The 20,820-nt window shown below is 40.9% G+C and overlaps 1 protein-coding gene across 13 annotated transcripts in view; it reads right to left on the bottom strand.

Moving 5' to 3' along the window:
- The window catches only part of FHIT (fragile histidine triad diadenosine triphosphatase), a 1,491,711-nt gene that overhangs the window by 268,516 nt on the left and 1,202,375 nt on the right, over positions 1 to 20,820 (bottom strand). For all 13 annotated transcript variants that reach the window (XM_082344847.1, XM_082344840.1, XM_082344849.1 and 10 more), the window contains 2 exons: positions 6,734 to 6,879; positions 4,272 to 4,301 (listed from right to left, as the gene is read on the bottom strand). In XM_082344847.1, the coding sequence (XP_082200973.1) occupies positions 4,272 to 4,301; positions 6,734 to 6,879 (176 nt within the window). The remainder of the gene's footprint in view (positions 1 to 4,271; positions 4,302 to 6,733; positions 6,880 to 20,820) is intronic.

Genomic DNA, 20,820 nt, shown 5'->3' with positions numbered 1-20,820 from the left:
AGACTCAAACGGGAGAGTTAATAAAAAATCGAGAAATAAGAGGTCACATTTTTAGTTTGATATTTCCCTTTCGTTACAAATGCCTTACTGAGTAAGCTAGGCCACTCTTGTTCTTTGCAAATAAGAATTTAAAGCCCACAAAACAAAAAAACCCTAAAGGGGCACCACGTTCAAGAGGCTCGCTCAGTGGTGCACTTCCGCTAACAACAGCAAGGGAAGGGATCATTGCTGGGCTTATTGCTCTTACCACCCAACATGAGACAAAAATGGTTTAGGGCCCAGGCGTCAGGCGGGGTACCAAGAGTCAGACACAGAAGCAAAGAAGAAGAAAATAGTCACTGCGTTTTCCATGGCAGGCTGTCAGATAGTGCCTCATAATGTTCAACTGTGTGAATTTCAAAATCTGAAATGCTTAGTCATGATTTGTAGCTTTCAAAACCTGGCAGCTAAATACTGACCATGTGGCATTGAGGCAGGAGGTAGATGGGCCCCAGGCTAGACATTGACAACTGGCCTCCTGTTCACACTTCCTGGGGTGAGAAGAAGATGGGCTTCAGGCCGGACATTCATTACCAGCCCCTTGTTTACATTTCCTGAGGCAAGAGACAAACGGGCTCCGGACTACATATTTATGAGCAGACTCCTGTCTGTATTTCGAGATCTGCACTTTGATATGAGAAACAACAACAGGAATAGGGTAGATAACCGGACATTGGACACTTTTATGGCAGGGACAGAGAGGGACTAAACCCTGCTAAAAGATCAAGAGGTCACACATTTCCCATCCTTGAGACAAGGGAAACATTGCACATGCGCAGAAAGGCTCCTTGGGGGTCAAAAGGAGGGGCACACCCCATAATACGTGATGCTAAGGCCGTCCCATAGACCTCTGGGCTGAAATCCATCTTGGAAAAACGTTGCGCACGCATGTTGGGTAGGGTCCTAGGGCAGAGCAGATGTGGAAGAAGAAACCAGGTAATTGGCCAAAGGTAAACAAAGACCCGGAAGAACTGCCCTGTATAAATGACCTAACCGCCTCTTCACTGCGTTCCTCCTCATTCAGGAGGACGCCCACACCCTTCCTCTCCCGGAGTGCATCTCTGCCTTGCTTCTGTCCTAACTAAACAAACGGTTTCTCTGTGTGCTCTCCCACCTGTTGTTGTGCTATATCTCTAATAATAAACTTGTACCTGTTTTTACAGCTTTTGCTTCCGTAAGAAATGCATTTTTCACTGGGGGCAAGAGCCAGGGGGTGTGGTGGCCAGGATTCCTGGTTTTCATCCAGGCTACCCAGGTTCAATTCCTGGGCAGGGGATTAAGATCTCGCTTCACGCCACCACTCACTGCTGCCTCTCCGAGATTAGCTTTACTCCCTGGAGGGGCCGACTCCTGGCTTCCTTGGGTCAAGGTTATGTGGCCATCACCACCTACTACTTTTATCACCATAAAACAGCAAGGCTGGTAAATATTTACATTCTGAGAAGTATCATGCGGTGTGCTTGTTAACAATGAAGATTCCCAAGCCCCAAACACAAAGATTCTAAATCAGGAAATTTAGAATAAAAACAGAATCAACCTTTTTATTAAAGTAACATCAAAATTAATTCTCAGGTAGGTAGTATAAGAATCACACTTAGAAAAAATAGATTAGACAACTTGTGATATGTAGACTTGGTCTAAAAGGACAGTTTTCAAAACTTTGTCATCCACTGAGGTTTTAGTTGTATGTAGGGCTGACCCTTAATACTTGGGGGTTAGGAGTTCCGACCCTCCCTCGAAGTAGAAAATCCATGTATAATTCACAGGCAGCCCTCCATACACGCAGTTCTGCACCTGCAGATTCAACCAACCACCTACCTGTAGTACTGTAGTATTTACTACTGAAAAAAATTCCTGTATAAGTGAACCCTCACAGTTCAAAGTCCTGTTACTTAAGGGTCAAATGCATATGGATGTTTTCTTTTAGCCATTTAACATTACACAAACGATTTGAGATGGCCCTGCTAATTCATACAGGGGAAATTAGGGATCATACAGGAAACAACTGAAAGATGTCCAAAAGAACATAATCTGCCAATTAAAAAAAAGAACTGTAAAAAAAAAATCAACTTAAGCTAAATTACAATGGCAGTGACGATAAGAACCACATTCAACAATTTATATATGAGTGCCATAAATTACTCCATCACCCCACCATCAAAGCTAACAAAACCATTAAAAATTTTGGCCAGATCATTGGGACATGAAAAAGTAGTCGGTACTAGAGTCAGAGAGTCTACAGTCATGGTGCTTAGCCCTGCTAGACTTGGTGCTTGCTGGGGTTTTTTATTGTGCTTTATTTTATTATCATTCTTAATTGAGATATATGTCAAATAACATAAAATTTACCATTTAAAAATGTACGATTCAGTGGGTTTAAAAAATATCCATAATGTTGCACAACCATCACCACTAATTCCATATTTTTATCACCCTAAAAAGAAACTCTTACCTGTTACTAGTCATTTCTCCTTCCCTTCTTCCTCCAGCCCCTGACAACCACTAATCTACTTTTTGTCTCTATTCAGTGCCTGCTTGTCTAGGAAAATGCCCTGTTTAGATTAACGCCCCATTCAGATTCCCAAAATAAAATTTTGAGATCATATAACCTATATATTCATATAAATTTCAGATATGTTTATGTTGTGCAGACTGTCAATCTCTGCATGCCCCTTGACATGGTTTGAATTTCTCCCATGCTACTAGCTATGCCTCTGCAGCGTTACTTTCAATGGCTGAAGGAATTTCATCAAATAGATACTGCACAAAGCACCTAACTAATCTGGTGGTGTTGTAATTTATATTTGAATACTGATTTTTTTAAAAATCTAGTGGGACTTCCCTGGTGGTCTAGCGGTTAAGACTCTGCCCTCCCAATGCAGGAGGCCCAGGTTCATTCCCCGGTCAGGAAACTAGATCCCGCATGCCCCCGTGTGCCACATAAGACCCGGTGCAGCCAAATAAATAAATAAATGAATATTCTTTAAAAAGAAAAAGAAATCTAGCAACCAGGTTTAAACACTTACATTTTGTACTTCCAAAAACAATTTCAAAACGAAGCTACCGTATTATACTGTATTTTTTTTAGCATTGGCATGTTTAGAACCCTGGCACGGAGGTGGGGGAAAGCTGTGAAGCCCCTCTGTCCTTATCACACTGTGTGTCTGGAGCAAGGCTAGCTCTTTTTTATCATAAGGAATTTGGTGGCAATCTCTGTAGGACATTTGCTCCTCAAAAATATTTCCCAGAGATTCTATTTCAAAAGTCCCGAGGTAGTTATGTTAAGCATTAAAACCATATGCAGACGAATATCAAAAGAGGATGATGTTTATTTGCCATTGTTTGGTACCAAGCATTACCTTACTCACTCACAGCCAGTCTCAAAGCCATAAAATCTTATTTCGCAAAATGTAACATAAGCACCCCAGTTAGACTTGCTTCAGATTTCTAACACACACACAACAAAGAAAAAGAATAAAAAGGCCTTTTCTATGATTTAGGCGTAGGAACTAACTGCATAGGCATTTACATTTGTATGAAGGGGGCTGAAACTCAGCTTCAGAATCAGCCAGGATTTTATTCTTTTATTTTACTTTATTAGGGAAGCAGAGACTATCCTAATAAATCCTCCTTCCGTCTTCTGGCACACTTAAAAACTCATTTTTGAGCTTCACTGACTCCATTATGTTGAACTTTGGTATTAAGTACGAAGGGAGGAAAAGAGTAGGTGTGTGGGTGGAAAGGAGAACAGAGGGAAGCAAAGGGCGAGGAGTGAAGGGACAACCGTGGGGCCACCATATCTGTGAGCCCTCCGCTCAACAATGGCAAAGCAACAATACACGGTGTGGAGAACCAGAAGGCTGCCACAGAGGCGCAGGCTTAACGGGAGACCCACCAATCCACATGCGGCATACGTGCTGTTTCCTAGACACTACCTCCCATGAACTCCTTTGACTTCGGTTTCTCTTTCAGGACTCCATGATTTAGTTTCTGTTTTAGCATTTGAACAATAATAACTTTACTACAAAAGGTAAATGTCTTGTAAACTAATGTGAAACATATTGCTTGGCAAAGTTTACAATGTCACGATTTATGGCTCCAACACCGAGGGTCTCTCTGACCTCGAAGATAACATAATGAAGCAGCAATGTGCTCCAAATGACTCAGTGTGATTTTTTATTAGTTCTCATAATCGCCCCCTATTAATTTGTATGCACATAATAAGCACTCACCTTCACAGTTTGTCCGGCTTCGGGGCCATCCTAGAAATAGGGGGAAAAAAAAAAAAGACAGGTGAGAACAGATAGATGGTATCTCCTGCTTATTCAGAAATATTGCCTGTTAATAATTTAAATCCAATTTCATTGTGTGTTAATTTATAGTTTCCTCATGGGGACCATTCGCTTCAAAGGTATGGGGCCCAACGGTTCTCCATTTCCTCCTGAGAGTAAGAAGTTATGTATAAAAATGATATAAATTATCCAGTGAGTCAACCCCTTTCCTACTTTTCATGCTCTTTGCTTTTGGCTACGGTTTTAATTGCATTAAAGGAAGACTGGAAATATTTGGGGAGGTGAAGTATCACACCTTTCGGTTATCTTTAAACCAGATGTAGCTTAATTAATGCCTGATTACTTTAAGTCTCTACTCAGGAAATTGCTATAAACATAATCCATTAAGCAAGAGGCAAGAATATGGGCTGTCTCATGCAGGAGGAGCGCCCAAGAGTGGGCCCTCTCTGGCTCTTCTGACCTTGGGAGAAAAGGTGCAAGTGTTTATTGTAGCTGAGCTCTTTTCCCATCCTGGGTCCTTCCCTCGGCTTTCTGAAGCCCAACAGAACTATTTGCTTAGCTAAAAATAAGCAAACTCGTCTAGTCATCAGGCACAATACAAAGCAAAAGCAAGTAAGTGCTCAGCTGGTTTGGAATAGCAGAACATGCAATGTTTCTATAATCAGAAATTTCAAAATTGAATGACAACTCTGAAAATTTAGGTAAGTCTTTCTACTTCTAAGACCCAAACTACTTGGGGTGAGAATTCTTGCCCTGCAATGGCGAAGATAAAGCAGACCTGTGTAATCAGTGGTTTTCAAACTTGGAGTCTCAACCTATTTATTAGTGGGTCATAAAGTCAACTTGATGGGTTGTGACCAGCACTGAAGACAAAAGAAATCAGATAACAGAACAAAAACTATTAGACTGCACAGAATAGGTAAACACTGCTTTGTGAAGTTTCTGTTTCCTTTATCTACATGTCTGTAGGGGGAGAGGGGAATATATGATTGTGAAATAAATATATGTCTTACTGTACGTTAAAGTTTTAAAAAGTTTGAAAACACCACATATATGAAAGTACTCTAAGTGCTTTATATAATAGCAACAGTTTCTATATTTTTTAACATCAGTTTCTATATTTTTGGAATTAAGTTTCTAGCAAATCATGTTAGATAACCAGCATTGGCCATTTCCTATGAATGTGAATTTTCTTCTAGTATTCCATTAAACACTGACAGATGTCTTCACCCAGTTGCCTTCATTTGGTCTCTCTGGAAACATGATTTGCAGCATCAGCTTAATAAACACCCTGAGCTTAACTACCTGCTTGAAGGTGACTCAAGGGGGTTAATACACAATACACACAGACAGACACACACACACACACACACCCCCACCCACACACACACACAGTATGTTACAAGGAAGTTTAGATACTCTTGACACAGACATGGTGGCAAAAGGTTTTTTTTAAAGAATGCAGATGAGGGAATTCCCTGGCGGTCCAGTGGTTAGGACTCTGCGCTTCCACTGCAGGGGGCACAGGTTCGATCCCTGGTCGGGATACTAAGATCCCGCAGGCCGCATGGCGCGGCTAATAAATAAATAAATAAAAATGCAGATAAGTATTTCTAGTCAGGGCCTTTCACGACCTGAAAACGGTGGCCTCCTCTATCTGTTCTCTTTTAAAGTCTACGGTGGAGAGCTGAGGAGGGCAGAGGAAGGATGATAAATATCCAGTTTACCTAAAGCACTGAGTACAAGGTCTTGCATTATGAAACCATCCACTTCTTTCCAAAGGGTTTTTGGAGAGTCATCAAATCTCAAGGCCACACAAGGCTTTAATTACATATAGATACCCGCAGCTCTTTCCATGGGTGATAGGAAGGGGCTCATGGTATATTACGACCTGAAGATTCACTCAATTCCCACAGCTGATGACCCACCGCGTACCTCCTCCTCCCACACTGACAAGCGTTGGCTCAAACTCGGCCTAAAGATCTCTAGTGATTGGGGGTCTAGCTTCTTTACCAGGAAGTAGGCCACACTGAACACTCAGTCAATCCAGCTTCATACCATAATCGATCCATAATCGATCACTGAGGCTTGAATCAAAAAGGTCAGCCTTGTGAGGGCGAGGCCCTACCTAACCTGCATATCTCTATTCCCCTAGGAATAGAGCAGGGCTCAAAACATATTTATCCTGGCATCAAAATGACATGTCCAGCCCCAGTTCCAATAAAAGATCTGGAATGTCTTCATGCTCACCACACACATCACACGTCCAATACTCCCAGCTGCTTGGTCAACGCCCCCGCGCGCGTTGCCTCCGCTGATATTCTACCCTGTTCACCAAGCCCACGTCGGGGCCTTGTGGATAGCAGGGTGGCCCTGGATGAGCGAGCTCTCTATACACTCACCTGCACGGAAAAGGTGAGAGAGGTGCCCTGGAAATGCTTCTCCACCGCCGTCCCGACTCTCTGTGCTGCCAGAAACAGGTCGGCCACTTCATTGGGACGCAGGTCTCGGAAGCGCTCCACTGGCCGGAGGGGACACACGAGGACATCTGCAGTGAGGTCTGTTAAGGTACACTCTGCTTGCTTTAGGGACCATTTTTACCAAGAAGTTTATACCCACAGCCTTGAATCCCCTTGGCCCAGGGCCTGAACTCGCAAAGGCTAAGGAATAAAAGAACAAATATTTACCAACCACTGAACTCCAAGGAGTTCAAAGAGAGCTTACAAACATGGTTAATTATACTTTAAAGGAGAAGCTATGGCGCACTGAAGAATTTCTCTTAAGAGAAAAAGACATCAGTGTTCAGAGAGACTTAAGTGCTGGCTGAAATAATTATGCCACAAGGCAAGATCTATTCTGGACCATTATCTCCTGACCCCTATTCTCAAGCTCTGTCTTCTCAAGCAGCCAAAGGCCCTGGGTTGGAAAAGCAACTGGAATATTCAATTGGTTTTTCTATTAAGAGCGTCACAATCAAAACTTCAATTGCAATCTCTGTAGAGAAATATGTAATCAAAAGACAACAGTATTTTATTTTTAAAAGGAGTATAGAGATTCTGAAAATGTACAGTGAACTTCATTTATAACAAGGAGATGTGCCACACGGTTAAGCAACTAATGACAAGCATTCCTCAAACTGATTATTAAGAATTCAAGAAGGCAGTTGAAGGTAAATCATTAATTTAAAACAAGGGTTGTCTGCTTGTGCAAATGAAACCATCTTAATGTATTCTATTAGTCAGACAAATTAACATATTTACATTATTGGTCTGAACAAACAACAAATTCTAGAGAAAAAGGATGCAAGTTTGATCATTTGTTGGTAGCAAATAAACATTCAGCGTCACATCATCAACAACGTTTCAGTTTCTTTTTGTATCTGAACTCATAAATGTATGGGTATACACATATAGACATGTACACATACATATGTATACACACACAAGCTACCTTAATTTTTGTTCAGTTTTCAGGTACCAGCAGGAGAAAAAAAGCAAATGTTCTTTTCTGTTTCTTGTTTTAAAAGAGCATGCTTCTGCCTTGAGCCAAGCAGCTAAGGGGCATAATAAAACCACAAGTCTGCAGTTGCTAGTCTCACCAGAATATCAAGCATTTTAGCCCACCATACTACTGGTAGGACTGAGGACCCAAGGCGAAATGCACTGAGCTCAGCTGGGCGGGCCTGATTTCCATAAGACAGGGGGAAAAAGAGAGGGAAAACTGATTAATTTTGCTCATAATCAGGAAATTCATGTCAAAGGTAAACTAGGAAAACGAGTATTTGTTTAATCTGAGTTCATTTTTCAAGAGAGGAGAAGGGAGGCCTTCACCCACAGGGCATCTGATACTTAAAAAGATAATTATCCTTCTTTGGCAGGGCTGCTTTATTATCATGGGTCAATGAACCATTTAGAAATGGAGAATTTCCTTTCATTTCCTCTGAGCAGATTGCCAGCCTCCACTCCCACTGAGTTGCTTTTTTTGTTGTTAAAAGAGCCCTTTCCCCATCTTCCTCCTTCCTGCTTTAATTTACACCCTCCCTTAGGCTCTGACTTCACCAAACCACAGCAAGATGACAATTTTGCAAGCTTCCAACAATATTCATAATTACTGTGGTTGGCTATGTCTACACACAGCAACTAGGTGGGGAAGGGAATAACATTCTATTTAAAAAACTGCTTACTGTGAAAACTGGTGGAATGAATCTGGCAATCTTTGTGTCTAACGTTACTTTAGTAATATCAATGACATCTGAAAGGTTTTTTTCAATGCCATAAAAAACTGTATCTTATTACCTGTCCATTTTTTTACCCGATGCTAAGAATCAGCTTGACCCAAGTTTAATGAATCAAACTGTTTATGGAACGGAACCAAAACGGTGGAACGTGTGAGATGTTCTATCCTGTACATACCTAACCACAGGGTGATACATCACATACATTTTTTTACTGTAGCTGAATATTAATATAGAAATACAACGTATCACAAAAGATTTCAACAGGCTAAGCACATTCTCATTTAGGTGAATATTTTTCAGCAACCCATTTAGGCAACATTGTCCTGACATAATATTCCCTGCAACCCAACCTTTTGTTAAAAAGTCATCTTATCTGCATATCACACACAGACATTTTGATGCAAAAAATAAGATGAAATGGAGATTACTCTCAAGGGTGCTTACTTCTGCAGGTGGTCATGTGGGAGATCATTGTCTTTGTTCTGTTGGGACCCAGAGGATGGCCAAACAGCCATCTCAGCCTAGAAAGGGCCACACAAGTGGGTTCCACATCACCCTACACGGAGGAGGTAGCTGGGTCTGACATTACACACGGTGCGGCTCTGGAGCCTCTGGTTGCAGTGTGAGTAGCTGACCTGGCCAGGAGCAGATTCACTATCCGTCACACTCCCTGGGGCCATGCTGGGCACTAATGGGGCATCAGAAGGTCAGCATCAACCGTCTTCCCTCAGTTCCTTTACAACCAGAGAAGACAAGAGCCTGAGCCTTAGCCTTACCATAGGCTGCATCCTGACTAATGCCCACCTACCTCCTGAGCCTGTTTCTCCTCACTCCTCTCTAGCATACTACACATCTGCCATATTTGCTTTCTTTCTGTTCTTCAAACACACTAAGCTCCTTCTCAGATTTGGGGGTTTTGTCCTGGTTATTTGTTCTGCCTAGATCAATTCCCCCTGATCTTCACATGGCCAGCTTCTTTCTTATCATTCAGATCCTAATTCCAATGCCACTCTCTCAAAAGAACAATGAACTGCTAGGGACTTCAAACTGCTACTTGCTTACTCACTCTTATATCACCCTATTTTAATCTTTTCACAGCCCCCCCTGCCACCAGCTGGCAGTTTTCTTGGCTGGTTACTATGTACCCAGATGAGAAAGGAAGCTCCACAAAAGTAAAGGCTTTGTCTTGTTTATTGCTCTTTCACGGCCACCTACAACACCAGAGACACTTAGTAAGTCTTGCTGGAATGAGAGAATAAATAATAAACCAGACCCTTGTATCAGCCACCTCTGAGTACTAAAACCCTGACAAAATGGAGATGACATTCATTTACTTTTCAATCATCTATACAAGATTGAGATAGTCTGCAATATATTTTTTTGAATTCAAAGAAGTTTATCCTTAAGATCTAGCATGGTTAGAACTAATGTTAGATGAAAGCTGGAGAAATGTAAACTCATTTTTAACATAAACTGATTTTCACATGAGCCGAAAGGAAATAAAATTATGAAGGTAAAAGCCTTTTTTAAAAACCCTTTTATAACTAGAAAGAAGTAGTTTCTAGAATACTCAAGAGTCTCAGATAAACTGTATCTATTAAAATGCTGCTTTACATTGACTGAGACGTGTCACTCATCTGTTCCTTCAATGAACACTGAGCATCACTTAAGTATGGACACTGTACTTGGCTCTGGGAACAGCAAAGGAGAGTAAGAAGGTGTTCCTGGCCTTCCGGTCCGGGAGACAGGCACTGAAATACACAACCGCAGTACTATCGGGGCACAGATAGAAGCACAGAGGGCTGCCCAATGCAGTGGGGACCTGGGGCACCTGAGTAAGGCAAGGGTTCTAGAGGAACCATGCGGAACCTCTGAGTGGGATGAATTATCCCACGGCTACCTGAAAATATAAAGAGGTTCATAAAGAATTCAAAGCAGATCAGCAAACCTTTTCTGCAAAGGGCCAGATGGTAAATATTTTAGGTTTGGTGGGCCATATGCCTAAGGAGCCATAGATAATACAAACACAAATCGGTGTGGCTATATCCCAGGAAACATTTATATACAAAAAGAAGAGCCTGGCCAGATTTGGCCGGTGGGCCTTGGAGTGTCAGCCCCTGATTTAGAGGAATCACATCAGAAAAAAATTAAGTAAAGGAAACTGAAAGTATAGGGGGGAGGGTATTCCTCTTTTCCTAAATTGAGGACTACAATGTTATCTTAATAGCATATTGGACAAATCTTATGTATCTTAAAAAAATTACCTTTCTAAGAAAAATATGTGAACACAGTAGAACATTTTCATGACTCTGTAATAATTCTGATGCCTTTGAAGACTAATCACAACCATAAAATGTGTTGTGGTATTGACACCACATAGATAAATCACGAGTATTACACCCCATCACAACTCAAGGAGTTTCTGCCACTACCAAATGGAAAAATGAAGCATGTGATCTGCAAACACATGAGAGCACCAAAACAGTGTGTTACTCACAAATTCTTCTGAGAATACAATTATTTTCTCAAAATAAGTGCACAAGCCTTAGAAGAAAATACCATATTACCCGAAGACGGTGGGTACCATGTGCTCCATGGTGTTCTTAGACAAGCTACTCAGGGCAAGCAAAGTAATTTTGAAGAACAGCAGACAGCTCTTGAAATTCTACTGCCACTGTTTATATGCCAGTTGTTTTAAGGTAATATCACAGGTGCAACATAATTTAATTTGGAGACTCTTACGCCTTGTTAGCGGGCAAATCCCATATTGTGCATGGGCTACAAGAACACACTTTCTCCTGGGTCCTCTTTGCGTAGAATTAACACCTCTGAAGAGACTTTTTAGCTAACGTGCATGATAACCCTCAAAGAAGGTAATCTACTCAATTGAATTTAATATGTTTATCCAGTACTCACTATGTCTGAAAGCCTGTGAAAGAGATTATCAAATGGGATCTGGCCTCTCCCTATAATCTAAAGGAGACACATTCGTTTAGTAATAATAGTTTTTTTTTAAAGAAGAGAAGGTCAATAATTATGATTTAGTTCCTATGGTCGACAAAGGGATTTCTCATAGCAGAGGAAATTCAAAGAAGAGTTTTTAGTGCAGATGAGATTTAAAGTGGACTTTACAAACAGGAGAGTGAACCAACCGGAGGGTTGGCTGGCAACTCACTCATCCATCCATCCCACAACTACAGCCTCCTTTCAGTCTGGAGTTTGTGTGAAAATTTAGGATGCCAAGATGAATGTGACAGAGTAACTGACCTTGAAGTGTTCACACTCTATTATCCCAAACTGTCATGTAGCACAAACAGATCATACGACGCAGAGAGATGAGTGCTATTGATAGAAATCAGTACAGAATGTTGTGGGAGCATAGAGAAGGCAGGATCTAACTCTGCCTAGGGGTGTTAGACAAACTTTTCAGTATGGTCCTGCATTTCCATTTTCTAAAATCAGAAACTATTTCTCCAAATTTGGACCAAAATCTATCCTTGACAATGGCCTAGCAATTTATGCATCAAAGAAAGTTGTCGGGTATTCTTCCTTTGGCCAAAATCACCGTTTCATTTATATATGGACTCTCGTTGACTTCATCTTTCCAACAAACCAATGGAGGACTATTATAATTCCAATTTTGCAGATGAGGAAATTACAGCTCACGGAAAATAAGAAATCTGTGCAAGACAGCACACTCCGTAGGAGACTAAAACTAGAATTCAACCCAAATCTGTCTGATTCCGAAGTCCATGTTATTAAGCATAGCATTGTGATGTTACACTTTGTATAGCTTTCATGACTCAGTCTCTGCCGGTCCTCTCATTAAAAGTGTGCCCTCCATTCCCAGAGTCCTTCTGTTCATGGAAGAGAATCACACTTCATGAAATACAAACATACTGTGCAAAACTGCTAACTGCCTGAGAAAAACCCAGCCTCAAATGAAGAAAGCAGAGGGGACGTACAACCCCACGGTGGAAGGAGGCCTCAGTGCTGGGCAAAGGAAGCCCTGAGTATGCCCTTGTTCTAACAGGGAACTGTGAACAAGGGGATCAAGAATGAGAAAACCATCTTTATCAGCGGGAGGAAGTAAGAGGGATGCAGAGCCTGAATTTTTGCCCTTTTCCAGCTTTGAGCTTCAGTTTCTTCAAGGTAACTTGAGCTCCCCTGGGTTGACAGATAGGAGGGAGATTAGGTATTACAGTCTATGTCAATGAGTCAGGCTGTCGGACACACTGAAAATCCCATTGCTTGTTGGACAGTCTAATTATTGGGAGCCATTGACTTTCTCATAGCATCATTTATATCACCAAGGACTACCAGAAACTGGGTAATGCCTTTTCTTTCCCTCTTCTTCTCCACTCTCACCACCAGCCCAGAAGTGACTGTCTCCGTCCTTTTGCATGAACATGTAGGGTGTTTTTGCCATGTTAAAGTGATGTGGCAACGTGCCAGACCCTGTGCTGAACTCTTGCTGACACACAGCCAGTTCAGAATACACACAATGCAAGAAAGAAATGAAATGGAATCTTTACACCAATGAAACACCTAAAGATATTGTGGTAGCTTATTCACCAATATTAGCACAAGAATCCCTCCCATCCTACATGCCCCTTTGCAAAGTGACTTTGCTGCTCCTCTCACCAAAAGTTGGAGTCTATTTCCCTTCCCACTGAGTTTGGACTGGCCTGTGGCTTGCTTTGACCAGTGGAATGTGATAAAAGTGTTGCTATGTGACTTTCCAAGGTCAGGCCTTAACAGACTTTGCAACTTCTGTTTTTTTCTGTCTTTTTGGAACCCGGAGACCAACAAGCTGTGGAAAAAGTCCAGCTAGGCTACTGGAGACAGGAGCCAAGTGAAAGAGAACTAAGGTACCCCAGCTGATAGCCAACAACTGTCATGAACCACAAAAACAACTGCAAAGGTCTGGTGGAATCAAGAACAAAATGAGATGCTGTAAAAGTGAGAACTGTCCCAACAATATCAAATGATCATTATGTTGCTACACTTTTATTCCAAAAAATTTGATAAGTTTGAAATTTGCTCATCAAGGATAATAACTGATGATTTAAAAAAGAATTTTATGAGCATTTCCATGACAAATATGAAATATTTAAATATAGAGTCGTGACACAGAAATGAAAATGTACTGATTCAGATGATTAATTAAAGACAACAGCAGAATATTATTCTCAGAGTTGCTCAGACTTGCTCCCATCTATTTTTCCAAATCTGATCTACTCTAGGGATTCAGAACAGAAAAGTCACTAAAATAAATCAAACCATCAAAATATCACTGATCCCAATGAAGCTGATTAGCATGTGTATATATGAATATGGAGTAAGTCGACATCAAATAATATGATGAAGAATTAGTCATTCTTCTGAACTATAAAAAAAGAAGAGTCTGTATTCATCTCTACTGCAGATCAGTATGTAGTTTAATGACAAACAAGGAACTTTCCAGTTTGCATTGCAGACTTCTGCAGACCCCGTGTAATGAATTATTTGCTCTAATAAATAATCCTAGTCCTTGCAAATGTTTAAAATAATTCTTTTTTTTTTTTAATTAATAGCTACTTTATTTATTTATATATTTTTAGCTGTGTTGGGTCTTCGTTTCGTGCGAGGGCTTTCTCTAGTTGCGGCAAGTGGGGGCCACTCTTCATCGCGGTGCACGGGCCTCTCACCATCGCGGCCCCTCCCGTCGTGGGGCACAGGCTCCAGACGCGCAGGCTCAGCAGTTGTGGCTCACGGGTCCAGTTGCTCCGCGGCATGTGGGATCCTCCCAGACCAGGGCTCGAACCCGTGTCCCCTGCATCGGCAGGCAGACTCTCAACCACTGCGCCACCAGGGAAGCCCTAAAATAATTCTTAATGTCACTTCAAAAAACACCACCAGGATGACTGTGAGGTATTTTTGAGAAAAGATTCAAGTTATTTGAGTTAAGTAGCACAGTTGCAGAGTTTTGAATCAAAGTAGGTGGCATCTCAAAAGTAATGTACTATTCACAATGTAGGTAATTCTGTGATTTTTTTTAAGCAGAAAGGTAGAAATATTGTCCAAAAAATGAACCAATACAATTCTAAAGAAGCATCTTGACAGTTTGGGCCACACCTTTCTTTATGGGATGTTAACAAACCCACTTCAGTAACTCAAAGAAGACTTCATAGAATATTCGTCAACCATAAGCATAAATGGCATGAATGTAATTTTAAGCAAATTTAATTTCCAGAGTATGATAAATTCCAGCACAATGTAATTAAGATAATGATAGCATTCTGCTCATACCTGGATTTCAATGCAAGCATCTCACAAGTATCTTCTAGAATTCTCATGTTGTGTCCTGGAGAATGCTTTGGGCCAAAGATACAAGTCCTTAGTCATCTGCGGGAGAGGAATCAGGTATCTCTCCCCTGGCAGATCTGCCCTGAGCAATCCCCAAACTTCTGCACTGATCTGGATGCTTAGAGGGGAGAATCATATTCATACGGAGAAGTAAATGGGTGGCTTTCAAAGAAAGTAAAATGAAAGAAGAGCCCGCAGCCGGGATGCACTCTGGTGCAGATTCTCTGGTTTAAATTTCACATAGTCTGTGAATATTTCAAGGCAAAAGAATCCTATATTGATTATCCTAAGAGAATCAGAATTGGAAAAAAAGTTACATGCTTATATTAAACTAAATATGTGGGGGAAAGTAAATGATATCGGTAAGGGAAGGAGAGAATATACAACATTTGTGCGCTACCTATTATGTCCTAGTGATAATCAGCAATGCATTGAAGGTAGATAATATCACCCCCATTTTTCCAGGTTCAGAAGCAGAGGTCAAAAAAAGTGAAACTAGGGCTTCCCTGGTGGCGCAGTGGTTGAGAATCTGCCTGCTAATGCAGGGGACACGGGTTCGAGCCCTGGTCTGGGAAGATCCCACATGCCGCGGAGCAACTAGGCCCGTGAGCCACAACTACTGAGCCTGCGCATCTGGAGCCTGTGCCCCGCAACAAGAAAGGCCGCGATAGTGAGAGGCCCGCGCATCGCGATGAAGAGTGGCCCCCACTTGCCACAACTAGAGAAAGCCTTCGCACAGAAACGAAGACCCAACACAGCCAAAATTAAAAATAAAATAAATTTAAAAAAAATTTTTTTTTAAGTGAAACTATATATCCAAGGTCACACAGTTATAAAGTGAGAATCCTGGGCCATGCAGTAAAATTGTCCATGCTGTTTCAATGCTTCCCAAGGTGATAAAAGTCTCCAGGTACCTAGTGCACTATTTACTACAGTGGTTCCCTAGGACACTGCTTCCATGAGATGTTATTAGACACGATACAAGAAAAAAAATATCGTGTAGTCAAAGAAGATTAAGAAACACTGAATGAAATGAGGTAAAACAGGTTTCTTTACAGCAGGACTCATCAGGATATATCATGTACTAATGTGTATTCTGACTTAAAAAAAAAGAGAGGGCTTCCCTGGTGGTGCAGTGGTTGAGAATCTGCCTGCCAATGCAGGGGACACGGGTTCGAGCCCTGGTCTGGGAAGATCCCACATGCCGCGAAGCAACTAGGCCCGTGAGCCACAATTACTGAGCCTGCGCGTCTGGAGCCTGTGCTCCGCAACAAGAGAGGCCACGATAGTGAGAGGCCCCTGCACCGCGATGAAGAGTGGCCCCCGCTTGCCGCAACTAGAGAAAGCCCTCGCACAGAAGCGAAGACCCAACACAGCCATAAATTTAAAATTTAATTAATTAATTAAAAAAAAAAAAAGACAGGGTAAGTGCTTAAACCTTTCCCTTTAAAAAAAAAAAAAGAGAGAGAGAGATACTAAGCAGCATTTCTCATATCCTTTTTTTTTCTTTAAACAGTAAGACTAATTTTTTGTTCATTTTTTGTAGAACTCTGCATACGACAAGTGTTCCAGAGGATTTTGGGACTACTGAGCCTCCTTTACCTACACACAGAGATGCCTGAAGATCTCAGCTTTTTAACCAAAAAGTAGAGTAAATATCCTACTAATCATATGAGCAAAGCAAGAGGACCTTCCGCTTAGTGAAATATGCTGAGAAGCTGAGCATTAAAATACATCGAATGGAATATGGCAGTCATTAGTAAAACTGGCTCACTATTTCCATTTTTGCCATTCCAGGCACATGACAGGATTATACTTCCTTTATCCTTGTGCTTGGGTGAAGCTCAAGGAATTCTGGCCAAGGAGTCGTGAGCAAAAGTGATTATGTCAATTACAAACTAGAGCATTTAACTGCCAGTGTGAGACCTCAAAGCTCTCTTTCCTTCTGCAAGGCAACCAGCAATGTCACTGTGCTTTCAGGAATAGGACCAGGACCAGCCCTACAGGTCAGTAGGGGGCTCTGCTTATCACCTGTTCTCCCAGGGACTACAGCAAGTTTGTTAAATGGGTTTCATCTCTTTTGCTCACTCCAAGTAATTTGTGTAGCTGCTTAGAACAGTATGGTGAAGAGGATTCTGAGGCCTTGATAGGGATAAGGAGGGAAGAATGGGGAGATTTATTAGATTTAGCTGCCATGAGGGAAGGAAGAATATCAGCATCTATACAAAGGATCTGCCATTCTTTAATTAGAAAGCAAAAGAAATACTTTTTCCAAGACTCCCTTTTCCCCTTCCTTAATGATACGGAATCATTTCTAGGTCTTACAATGTCTCTGAGTAACCATTACAAAAATTCAGTATTATTGGTATGGTCCTGCAAATATACAGAAGTATGAGAACTTTAAATCATTCTGGTTAGGAGAGTACTGAAAAAGAAATTTACTGCCACGCAGAAGTATCTGTCCATAATGTGCCAACATAGGGGTGAGAACACACCACAATGACAACGTTGTAAAAACGCTCTTAGGTGTTAAGACTTGGAGAAGTATTTCAGTAGAAGAGGAATAAAGTATGCTCAGCAGCTGAAAGAAATATTTAAGGATCATTTCCAATGAGTGATATAAAAAAATTTTTTTAAAACTACACATACACTCTGCTGTGAGAATCACTACAAAAACTCTGTGAAAAGCTTTTTTGTCTAGTATAGATCAGAAAGTAATGCTAAAGATCTGCAATTCATGGGAGAGCTGCTGGAAAACCACAAGCAAGATAAATAATTTAACAGCACTTTACCATGTACACATTTATATTCTACCCAGTTTGGGAATAAGGAGAGAGCACGTTGAGTTTCTACTTCCATGGGGTGGCCAGATCGAAACCCAAGCTCCCGTGTAGATAGCATCCTTCCAGGGCAAGTTCTATCAGGTCCTGGAAAGCATGGATTCCAACTTCAGGTTTGTTTATGCCCCTAAAGAGCCATTGAAAATTCCATTTCCCATCAGATCTTCAGCGCAGTTGGACAAGCCAATGAAGCAACCTAACATAACAGTTCAGATACCACATGAAAGCAAAGAGCTGCCAAACTATAAATATAGAACAGAGAGACTCCTTAATGGGAGAAAAGAAATAGAAAATGGGAGATAGAAAGAAGGAAGAAGACCTTAAAAGGGAATATTTAGCAGGTAGCACATTCTTAGAAGATATGAAACATTCCCTAGCCGTCAGGTTCACCTGGCACCATACATAGCGTTTGATGCAGGGTTGGCCTTTAATGAATATTTGATGAAAGAGCAGATGGCATGTGTGCTTATTCATTGCTTAATCTAAGAAATCTTTCTCAGAGACCACTGAACCAGACCAGACTCAACTTACTTACATGAAAATAATCGAGGGAAATGCACTTAAAAAAAAGCTAAGCCCTGAATTCCTAATCTAAAAGACACCCAGCTAAATGTAAATTGGTGCAACCACTGTGGAAAACAGTAAGGAGGTTTCTCAAAAAACTAAACATAGAACTACCATATGACATAGCAATTTCACTCCTGGGTATATATCTGAATAAAACAAAAACACTAATTCGAAAAGACACATGCACCCCAATGTTCATAGCAGCATTATTTACAATTGCCAAGGTACGGAAGCAACCTAAGTGTCCATCAACAGATGAATGGATTAAGAAGATGTGGTATATATATATATACAATGGAATACCATTCAGCCACAAAAAGCAGGAAATTCTGCCATTTGCCAGGCAACTTGGATAGACTTGGAGGGCATTATGCCAAGTGAAATAAGTCAGTCAGAGAAAGATAAATACTACATGATACTCCTTATATATGGAATCTAAAAAAATAAAACAAACTAGTGAATATAATAAAAAAGAAGCAGACTCACAGATATAGAGGATAAGCTAGTGGTTACCAGTGGGGAGGGGGAGAGAGGGGCAATATAGGGGTTGAGGAGTGGGAGGTACAAACTACTGGGTGTAAGACAGGCTCCAGGATGTACTGTACAACACAGGGAATGCAGCCAATATTTTTGATTAACTGTAAATGGAAAGTAATATTTAAAAATTTTATTAATAATTTTTTTAGTCTAAATAAAACAGTCCATCCTTTACCATGGAAAAAAATTTAAAAAATAAGACACCCAGTTAAAGGCATAGCAAACAATAAATATAAGATGCCTTTCCCTTCACATACCAAAGGCGGTGCTTACATTTTAAGTGGAAAACCTGTAGACCATTAACTCACTGGAGCTTGGAAAGATCTGAGAATAACAATGTTGTATGCTCTTTTAATGACAGTGATGAAATGTCTTCTGTGACAAATATAAATGTTGACAGAAAAATTATTTCTTTCAAAAAACAGAAAGAGAGCCTTAATTATACTTACTTGGCATTCTCACAGATTCTGAATTTAACCACCCACCCCCAAAAATGCCCATCCTCTGTGAGTTAGCAATCTGAGAGAAATGATGTGAGAATATTTCATAGTGGAAAGTATTCAACAAGTGTTTAACAAACGACCTTCTCAGTGAATTACTAAAGGAAGCCCATAAAGCCAAATTTTGGAGGAAAGGGTAAAGACAAAACACTTTTTAGGACTTCGTATGTTTTTCATTTATTCATTAAGTATGAACTAATTAAGATCATTCCACCTGGCAGGTGATGTGTAAGACACTGAGAATACAGCACACACCAGCCATATGTATCCCTTCCCCTCCAAAGGTGTACATTCTAGAGGGCGAACAAACAACAGGCAAGAAACAGATCAAAATGCAGTCTCTATTGTGGAAGAGACAAGGGTTGAGAGGAAAAAAACAGAGATGCACTGATGCAAAGGAAAGCACATTCCAAGCCAACACTGCTAAACCGGGAACAAGCTTGGCCTGCCTATCTGGAGTGCCAGGAAAGTGTGCAAGCTCTCCGCAGCCTTGGTTTGCAGTTTGGATTTATTCTATGTGCCTGGGGAAGCCTCTAAAACATTTCAGCTAGTGGGGAGTGGAGGTTTATGACAGAATCTGAGTTCTCTTTTAGAAAGATCATTCTAAATGCTGTGTAGGGAAAAAAATAAATAAAGATTCAATCAGAGCAAGGATGAAAGCTGAATGGCATTGGGGATGCCTTTACTGGAGACTAGATGAGAGATTCAAAACAGACCTGAACTATGGTGGTGGCAGTGGAGGTGCAGAGAATGTGAGATACATTTCTGAGGCAGGAGCAACAGGACTTACTGATGTGGGGTGGGAGGCAAAGGAAAGAAGGAGATCAAAGAAGATTCCAGGGTTTTGGCCTGAGTAGGTGTTGGGAAAGTGATATAATTTAGGAGATTGGGGAAGGTAGGCTATGTCTTATGGCTCACCATTTAGAGACCCTACCTTCCTGAATTTACATTTCCCAGAACCAACTAAACAGACTTTCCTAACCTGGGTGTGTAGATGGACTCCAGGGCTTCTGTGAATCTCCTGAAATTGTTTGCAAAATCGTGTGTGTGTGTGTGTGTGTGTGTGTGTCTGTGTGTGTTGTTCTCCTATGGTCTTCATCATGCAAAAAATTGTTAGTCTCCTGACTCCAACAAAGATAAGAATCACTCATTTAAATTAGCAGAATTATCTGAAATTCGTCCCCAAGAGTGATTAAAAACAGGCTTACACTTTCATTCATTTTAGCTTAGAATCTAATGGACCCGCTCCTGAAGAGTGAAAAAAAAGTTTACTCTGTGTCTGAGCAATGTGTTCATGAGAATGAACCCTCCACGAAAGACAAACTAAAGATTTTTTTAAATAGCCTACCTCTAAAGTCATTTTAATCTGATTCAGCAGTGAACAATTTAAGACATGTCTCTTCCAACAAAAGACAGCGAGACACAAAAATGACTGTGTGATCCATTCAAAATTAAAGAAT

This window comes from Balaenoptera borealis, assembly GCF_965194805.1.
Source record: "Balaenoptera borealis genome assembly, chromosome: 12".
In the NCBI taxonomy this organism is placed as follows: domain Eukaryota; kingdom Metazoa; phylum Chordata; class Mammalia; order Artiodactyla; family Balaenopteridae; genus Balaenoptera; species Balaenoptera borealis.
This window is presented reverse-complemented; position numbering and strand designations above follow the sequence as displayed.